A 9,184-nucleotide genomic window follows, 5' to 3' on the forward strand; every position below is an offset into this window, starting at 1 on the left:
GTCTGGCGGAGGAGGAGGAGGTGACTCTGCAAGATGGAGGCGAGAGAGAGCTGAGGGCTCGAGCTGTCTCTCAGCGCGCTCGGGTGTCACGAGCCAAGAGTCAAAGGCCCTGCCGCGGCTGCTGAGGGGCTGTCTGTGAGTATTTGGGTAGGCTTGGGGTGGGTATTTGTGGGTAATTTAGGGATGATGCCAGAGAGGGAAGCTCCTCCTGTCCAAGTGAAGCTCCTGTCCAGCCGGTCTTCTCCCTCCCCCAGCATGCCCAGTGCAGGCCCTCTCCAAGCCGCGCTTGCTCCGTGACCAAGGGTCCGTGTCCAGAGCGCAAGGACGTTTCCCTCACAACCCACAACCATCGTTCTAGTCAGCCTTGAAGGCTGGCCTGGAATGTTCAGCTGTGAGATGAGATGAGATGAGGCTCCTCATCCCAGCACATCCTGAGGTAGGTATGATGAAGAGGATGCCGACTCTTTCAGGGGGGGATGAGTTTAGCCTTGCTGCTATTGCCTCAGTCGGGGAAAGAAAGATGTTCTAGGGTACAACAGAAAAGCATCACTCTCAGCATCCATCTGTGCAGGTCCTGCTCGTGAGCCCTTCTTCCCTGCTGGTGGTTACTTATTCTTCCAGAGGCAAGAGCTCAACTTGTTCCCTCAACGGCTTTTCCCTCTAAAAAGAGCTCTCCTTCTCCTCCGACAGCTCTGCCCTTCTGCCCCCCTCACTCCCCCTGCTTCTTTCCGAAGGAGACAAGTGCAAGCAAAGCGCAGCAAGGCTACTGAAGACAGAAGCCACGTCGTACTAAGACGTCTCCGGTGGGACGAGCTCTCGTGAGGGAATTCCAAGCCGTGCTACTAATGCAAAAGGTGCATCGCTGCCTCAAGGATGGTGGAAGAAGAGGCCAAGGCACCGGTTAGAAATTTGTGGCCGCACAGCCAGGGCCGCAAATGGCTTTCAAAGGAACCCTCCAATGCCCCGTTTCAGGTGAAAAAGCCACGCTGCCCCGTTCCCCTCCCCGAATACCGACACGCATGGTTGACAGTCCCAGACCGCTTGCGGAGGACAAGGCAGGAAAAATGCACGCAGCCCCCTCCTCGGGAGGCGTTCTGACCAGTGAGCAGACGGAAGGCAAAGCAAACGCAGACTTACTGGCTTCACAGAGGAGAGCAAGGCCCAAGCAGGGAATAGAGTAGCTAGGAAACGAGGCACCTATTTATACTGAGCCCGATGGCCCCGGGGGAGCTGAAGTGGCAAAAACACAAAGCGCCTTCAGAAAGGGTAATTTTGGCTTCCCAAGCTCTGCTGGTAGATGAAAGGCATTCCTCCTTCACCCGAAATGCTTAGCTCCCTTGTCACGCTGCGTAAGGCTGAAGCGATCTGGTTGATAGCACTTCTGTTTCTTCCTCAGGCCGATGCTCGTGAGAGGTCTCGTTGCCATTGCTGGTGAAGACTTGCAGAAGAATCAGGCCGTGCGCAGGCGCTGTACATATTCTCCCCTTCCCGAAGCTCATGGCCCCCGCTTGGTAGGACTTTGCGCGTGGAGCACTGCAGAAGGGAGCACACAAGCGTCTTGCACTGACGGGCTCAGCCTGACCCTGAGCAAGAGCGGTGCCGGCAGGCTACGGAGGAGCTCAGAGCACAGGCAAGCGTCTGCACAGGAGACTCAGATGCCCGGCTGAGAGTGGAGGGTGTTGTTCAGCCCAGCCCCCCCGTGATCTGGAGAGAAACTTCATTGCACGTATGCAGGGAGGGAGACAGCGAGAGTGCAGCTGGAGTGGGTCAGGCCGCTCCATGGCGAGTCTCTGCTCCCTCCCCTCCGGCCGTGATGACGCACACGCTTTCCTGACCTGCAAAGGCTTCCAGCTGTTTCCCTTATTCGGGCAAGGTCAGAGTGTTTTCTGTGGGCAGGGCACGGGCTGTGCCTTACCAAACTGGATTTACTCATTGAACGCCTGAGGAGAGGCTGGAGCGCCAGAAGGCCCTGCTGAATGAGGGAGGCTGCTGAGTCATGCCTGGAAGTGGGCCGCCACCAAGTGGGACTGCTTCAGCATTCCCTTGCCAGACCACATCGGCCTTTGGCCCTTTCCCTAGTCGCTTGTTTTTCCGGCCGTGCACCCAGAGAACCTGGCTTCCTCTCTCTTGGCAATGGTCAGAGAAGCGCAGGTAGTGCCTTTGAATTGCAAGGTGGCTCTAGCAGGCCACTTGTGACTGACCAGGAGGTGCTGAGCCACTGTAAGGAGCTTCTGCTCCACCTCGCTCTGAGTCATCCGTCCACACGCTGGCATCAGGGATACTGAGGGAAAAGAACTGAGACATGCTAAGGGCTCTAGGCACAACCTCACGTCCTCGTTCCTGCAGAAATGCAGCTTTTTGCACAGTGTTGTCACAGCCATTGGCATCTTGCCCGACCACTTGGCAGTGCCTTGAAATGCTGTCATGCTCCTCTTGGTGAAAGAGCAGTCAGAGGAGTTCGGCAGCAACGGGCCCTGATGCCCGTCCTCCCATCTCACGCAGAATGTTTAGGAAGGAAGGTGGTTTGAGAGTAGTTGGCTTCTGTTCCCATGGTGGGTTGCTCTCCTTCCAAGCTAGTCTTCCCCTTGTATCAGTGTCAAACGCTTTGCTGAAGTGCGGCTAAACAACCTCCACAGCCTTTTCCTCGCCCACCGTGCTGGCCTTCTAGGAGAACTGGAAGGAGCTCAGGTTAGTGAAGCAGGAGCTGCCGTGCGTGGAAAGGGGTGCTGAGTGGGTGTGATCATTGGGTTGTCCTCGACGTGCCGTGTGATGGCACTCGAGACAATGTGCTCCACGACCTTCCCTTGTAGCAAAGTCAGACGGAGAAGCCTGGACTTAATTCATCAGTGAGTGATAGGATCATAGAATCATTTGAGTTGGAAGGGACCTTGAAAGGTCATCTAGTCCAAGTCCACTGCAATCAACAGGGACATCCAAAGCTCGATGGGGTGCTCAGAGCCCCGTCCAGCCTGACCTTTATCTGACATTCTTTTACCGTCAGTAGTACATTTATTCTCTCTCCTTCTCTTTGTTGGGTAGAGTCTTCCACCTGCTTCTTTGTGCCAGTTGGGTGGCCGATCACAGTGTCCTGTCACAATTTTGGCCACGTTGGCCTTTTGCCTGACTCCTGCGCTGCGACGCTTGGCCCCTTTCATCACGACAACTAAGTTGCATCCAGTCAAGCCCTTCTGTAACACAGAGGGCTCCCTTGCCTCCTCTCCTTCCCTGCCTGTGTCTGCACTCGGGTCATGAAAGCCATCCCATCACGTCTCGCGGAGGCCTACGATCTCGTAGTCCTGAGCGTGGGCTAAAAATTTCCATTCCCCCCTGCTTATTTCTTCTGAGCCGTGCATTTGTAGCGAGGCATTTAAGTTGGTCCCTTAATGAAATGGAGCTGTGTCGCAGCCGAGCGATAGTTGCGGACGTCCATCTCAACACCAAAAGCCACTGCTTTAAAGTGAGGGTGGCCAAAGAATGGGAAGGATGGCCGCGAGAAGTTGTGGAGTTGTCATCCTTTGAGATACTGAAACCTGACTGGACTACGTCCCCACCGACCAGCTCAAGTTGATCTTGCTTCAGCAGGTGCCTTGGACTGACAAGTCTCAAGAGGTCCCTTCAAGCCTCCACAGTTCTGCGACTCTGTGTTACTTCTGTTACTCTTTCTGCTCCGCTTGGTTGATTTTTCTCCTGCACAACACACACACACACACACAGGAACACAAAACAAAACAAAACAAACGGAGCAATCCAGAGGCCGTGGAGCAGGGAGCAGAAGCACTTTCATGCTCATCTCTCCCAGGCACCGTTCCACCGATCCTGTTCCAGCCACGCTCTTGCCTTCTCAACCGTAGGCTTGCGATTGTCCTGGGAAGAGCTGGATGTTACTCGGCTTGGATGCGAAAGAGAATTTGGTCCTTTCCAACTAGCTTTGTCAAGCTCAGGCGTTTCTTCCTTGGTCCAATTCTCCTCTTTGTGAAGGAGACGCTAAACAGACTCAGTGTCTTTCTCCCTCCCAGAATGGAGTGCGGGAGATAGCCTGTTTCACGCCTCCCGGCTTTCCGTGTGTGTCACGGGACAGCTGGCTTGGGCCCTTGTGGGGAAGGAGTTGGAAAGCTGACTGTCTTGTGCATGGGTGATATTCCTTGAGTTGACTTTCTGGCTTGCTAGAGAAACGTTTCCTACCCAAGTAGCCTGAGCCAGCATCGGTTCTTACTAACCCAGGAGGTTCTGATGTCCCTGCAGCAGTTAAAGCAGCCCAGGAACATTTCACAGAAAATGCGCTCTCCCCTCACACTTTGCTGCGTGGCTCCTGAGTGACGCCAGTGAGCGCTGATTGTCCTTCCCAGACAGCTCTCCGCATGAAATGATCTTGTGTCCCGTGCGAGGAGTGGAAGACAGTGCACTATCAAAGCCCAGAACTACAGAGTCCCCCAGAGTGTTGCCAGAGGACAAAGTGTGTTGCATACTGGGCTGTCGGGGGTTGGGGAAGGAGGAAGAATGAGAGGAGACTCGTTTCCAAAGCGGATGCTCAATGTCTTTAATGAGAAAAGGAGAGGAACGTGCAACAGCTGAGAGCTTCAGCAATGCCCTTTGGACATTCTGTAAAGCTCAGTGCTAGCAGAAGACCACGGATAGTAAGCAGGGGAAAGAGGGCGGGCGATGAGGAGGAGAAGTTGGTGGGAACTCGGCTCCTCTGCAGACCGTGGCCGTGCCCTCAGGGCCGGCTCCGGGGCTGCCTTCAAGGCCCGCGGTGCTCATGCACAGGCAGGTGATCCACAGGCTTTAGCAGAAGAGATTGCCACGTCCCAGAGTGCCACAGAGCCCACGGCCCAGCCCTGACCATCCAAAGCCCCCCAGGCCCAGGGAGCCCCCAGCACCGATGGGCACGCTGCCAGCGCTGAGAGAGCTCCCCACGGCAGCGGACGCTGTGGATCCCACGGCTGTGCTCTGAGGGAAGGAGCTGAGGATTGGGCCCGGCAGCGTCACCACGACTGGTGGGGGCTGGATCGCAACGCTGGAGTCGGCACAACGAAGAACACACGGTTCGTTGCAGCTGTTGGCAAGCGGGGCAGGGCCGCAGGCGGCTGTCTGGCACGGGCTGTAGCACGACATGTCTGGCGGAGGAGGAGGAGGTGACTCTGCAAGATGGAGGCGAGAGAGAGCTGAGGGCTCGAGCTGTCTCTCAGCGCGTTCGGGTGTCACGAGCCAAGAGTCAAAGGCCCTGCCGCGGCTGCTGAGGGGCTGTCTGTGAGTATTTGGGTAGGCTTGGGGTGGGTATTTGTGGGTAATTTAGGGATGATGCCAGAGAGGGAAGCTCCTCCTGTCCAAGTGAAGCTCCTGTCCAGCCGGTCTTCTCCCTCCCCCAGCATGCCCAGTGCAGGCCCTCTCCAAGCCGCGCTTGCTCCGTGACCAAGGGTCCGTGTCCAGAGCGCAAGGACGTTTCCCTCACAACCCACAACCATCGTTCTAGTCAGCCTTGAAGGCTGGCCTGGAATGTTCAGCTGTGAGATGAGATGAGATGAGGCTCCTCATCCCAGCACATCCTGAGGTAGGTATGATGAAGAGGATGCCGACTCTTTCAGGGGGGGATGAGTTTAGCCTTGCTGCTATTGCCTCAGTCGGGGAAAGAAAGATGTTCTAGGGTACAACAGAAAAGCATCACTCTCAGCATCCATCTGTGCAGGTCCTGCTTGTGAGCCCTTCTTCCCTGCTGGTGGTTACTTATTCTTCCAGAGGCAAGAGCTCAACTTGTTCCCTCAACGGCTTTTCCCTCTAAAAAGAGCTCTCCTTCTCCTCCGACAGCTCTGCCCTTCTGCCCCCCTCACTCCCCCTGCTTCTTTCCGAAGGAGACAAGTGCAAGCAAAGCGCAGCAAGGCTACTGAAGACAGAAGCCACGTCGTACTAAGACGTCTCCGGTGGGACGAGCTCTCGTGAGGGAATTCCAAGCCGTGCTACTAATGCAAAAGGTGCATCGCTGCCTCAAGGATGGTGGAAGAAGAGGCCAAGGCACCGGTTAGAAATTTGTGGCCGCACAGCCAGGGCCGCAAATGGCTTTCAAAGGAACCCTCCAATGCCCCGTTTCAGGTGAAAAAGCCACGCTGCCCCGTTCCCCTCCCCGAATACCGACACGCATGGTTGACAGTCCCAGACCGCTTGCGGAGGACAAGGCAGGAAAAATGCACGCAGCCCCCTCCTCGGGAGGCGTTCTGACCAGTGAGCAGACGGAAGGCAAAGCAAACGCAGACTTACTGGCTTCACAGAGGAGAGCAAGGCCCAAGCAGGGAATAGAGTAGCTGGGAAACGAGGCACCTATTTATACTGAGCCCGATGGCCCCGGGGGAGCTGAAGTGGCAAAAACACAAAGCGCCTTCAGAAAGGGTAATTTTGGCTTCCCAAGCTCTGCTGGTAGATGAAAGGCATTCCTCCTTCACCCGAAATGCTTAGCTCCCTTGTCACGCTGCGTAAGGCTGAAGCGATCTGGTTGATAGCACTTCTGTTTCTTCCTCAGGCCGATGCTCGTGAGAGGTCTCGTTGCCATTGCTGGTGAAGACTTGCAGAAGAATCAGGCCGTGCGCAGGCGCTGTACATATTCTCCCCTTCCCGAAGCTCATGGCCCCCGCTTGGTAGGACTTTGCGCGTGGAGCACTGCAGAAGGGAGCACACAAGCGTCTTGCACTGACGGGCTCAGCCTGACCCTGAGCAAGAGCGGTGCCGGCAGGCTACGGAGGAGCTCAGAGCACAGGCAAGCGTCTGCACAGGAGACTCAGATGCCCGGCTGAGAGTGGAGGGTGTTGTTCAGCCCAGCCCCCCCGTGATCTGGAGAGAAACTTCATTGCACGTATGCAGGGAGGGAGACAGCGAGAGTGCAGCTGGAGTGGGTCAGGCCGCTCCATGGCGAGTCTCTGCTCCCTCCCCTCCGGCCGTGATGACGCACACGCTTTCCTGACCTGCAAAGGCTTCCAGCTGTTTCCCTTATTCGGGCAAGGTCAGAGTGTTTTCTGTGGGCAGGGCACGGGCTGTGCCTTACCAAACTGGATTTACTCATTGAACGCCTGAGGAGAGGCTGGAGCGCCAGAAGGCCCTGCTGAATGAGGGAGGCTGCTGAGTCATGCCTGGAAGTGGGCCGCCACCAAGTGGGACTGCTTCAGCATTCCCTTGCCAGACCACATCGGCCTTTGGCCCTTTCCCTAGTCGCTTGTTTTTCCGGCCGTGCACCCAGAGAACCTGGCTTCCTCTCTCTTGGCAATGGTCAGAGAAGCGCAGGTAGTGCCTTTGAATTGCAAGGTGGCTCTAGCAGGCCACTTGTGACTGACCAGGAGGTGCTGAGCCACTGTAAGGAGCTTCTGCTCCACCTCGCTCTGAGTCATCCGTCCACACGCTGGCATCAGGGATACTGAGGGAAAAGAACTGAGACATGCTAAGGGCTCTAGGCACAACCTCACGTCCTCGTTCCTGCAGAAATGCAGCTTTTTGCACAGTGTTGTCACAGCCATTGGCATCTTGCCCGACCACTTGGCAGTGCCTTGAAATGCTGTCATGCTCCTCTTGGTGAAAGAGCAGTCAGAGGAGTTCGGCAGCAACGGGCCCTGATGCCCGTCCTCCCATCTCACGCAGAATGTTTAGGAAGGAAGGTGGTTTGAGAGTAGTTGGCTTCTGTTCCCATGGTGGGTTGCTCTCCTTCCAAGCTAGTCTTCCCCTTGTATCAGTGTCAAACGCTTTGCTGAAGTGCGGCTAAACAACCTCCACAGCCTTTTCCTCGCCCACCGTGCTGGCCTTCTAGGAGAACTGGAAGGAGCTCAGGTTAGTGAAGCAGGAGCTGCCGTGCGTGGAAAGGGGTGCTGAGTGGGTGTGATCATTGGGTTGTCCTCGACGTGCCGTGTGATGGCACTTGAGACAATGTGCTCCACGACCTTCCCTTGTAGCAAAGTCAGACGGAGAAGCCTGGACTTAATTCATCAGTGAGTGATAGGATCATAGAATCATTTGAGTTGGAAGGGACCTTGAAAGGTCATCTAGTCCAAGTCCACTGCAATCAACAGGGACATCCAAAGCTCGATGGGGTGCTCAGAGCCCCGTCCAGCCTGACCTTTATCTGACATTCTTTTACCGTCAGTAGTACATTTATTCTCTCTCCTTCTCTTTGTTGGGTAGAGTCTTCCACCTGCTTCTTTGTGCCAGTTGGGTGGCCGATCACAGTGTCCTGTCACAATTTTGGCCACGTTGGCCTTTTGCCTGACTCCTGCGCTGCGACGCTTGGCCCCTTTCATCACGACAACTAAGTTGCATCCAGTCAAGCCCTTCTGTAACACAGAGGGCTCCCTTGCCTCCTCTCCTTCCCTGCCTGTGTCTGCACTCGGGTCATGAAAGCCATCCCATCACGTCTCGCGGAGGCCTACGATCTCGTAGTCCTGAGCGTGGGCTAAAAATTTCCATTCCCCCCTGCTTATTTCTTCTGACCCGTGCATTTGTAGCGAGGCATTTAAGTTGGTCCCTTAATGAAATGGAGCTGTGTCGCAGCCGAGCGATAGTTGCGGACGTCCATCTCAACACCAAAAGCCACTGCTTTAAAGTGAGGGTGGCCAAAGAATGGGAAGGATGGCCGCGAGAAGTTGTGGAGTTGTCATCCTTTGAGATACTGAAACCTGACTGGACTACGTCCCCACCGACCAGCTCAAGTTGATCTTGCTTCAGCAGGTGCCTTGGACTGACAAGTCTCAAGAGGTCCCTTCAAGCCTCCACAGTTCTGCGACTCTGTGTTACTTCTGTTACTCTTTCTGCTCCGCTTGGTTGATTTTTCTCCTGCACAACACACACACACACACACAGGAACACAAAACAAAACAAAACAAACGGAGCAATCCAGAGGCCGTGGAGCAGGGAGCAGAAGCACTTTCATGCTCATCTCTCCCAGGCACCGTTCCACCGATCCTGTTCCAGCCACGCTCTTGCCTTCTCAACCGTAGGCTTGCGATTGTCCTGGGAAGAGCTGGATGTTACTCGGCTTGGATGCGAAAGAGAATTTGGTCCTTTCCAACTAGCTTTGTCAAGCTCAGGCGTTTCTTCCTTGGTCCAATTCTCCTCTTTGTGAAGGAGACGCTAAACAGACTCAGTGTCTTTCTCCCTCCCAGAATGGAGTGCGGGAGATAGCCTGTTTCACGCCTCCCGGCTTTCCGTGTGTGTCACG

The 9,184-nt window shown here is 55.4% G+C and overlaps 1 protein-coding gene across 1 annotated transcript; it reads right to left on the reverse strand.

Annotated features, from left to right (window-relative positions):
- Positions 1 to 4,782: 4,782 nt before the first annotated feature.
- On the reverse strand, positions 4,783 to 5,112 carry LOC149916942 (beta-keratin-related protein). The gene has a single exon (XM_090144663.1). It carries the CDS (start codon positions 5,110 to 5,112, stop codon positions 4,783 to 4,785), a length of 330 nt encoding a protein of 109 aa, XP_090000789.1.
- Positions 5,113 to 9,184: the final 4,072 nt, after the last annotated feature.

This window comes from Phasianus colchicus, chromosome 8, assembly GCF_987193195.1.
Source record: "Phasianus colchicus chromosome 8, bPhaCol1.hap1.1, whole genome shotgun sequence".
Taxonomy (NCBI): domain Eukaryota; kingdom Metazoa; phylum Chordata; class Aves; order Galliformes; family Phasianidae; genus Phasianus; species Phasianus colchicus.

Excerpts from the sequence above, each read along its gene's own strand:
- LOC149916942 (XM_090144663.1), bottom strand. The coding sequence starts at position 5,112 with ATGTCGTGCTACAGCCCGTGCCAGACAGCCGCCTGCGGCCCTGCCCCG.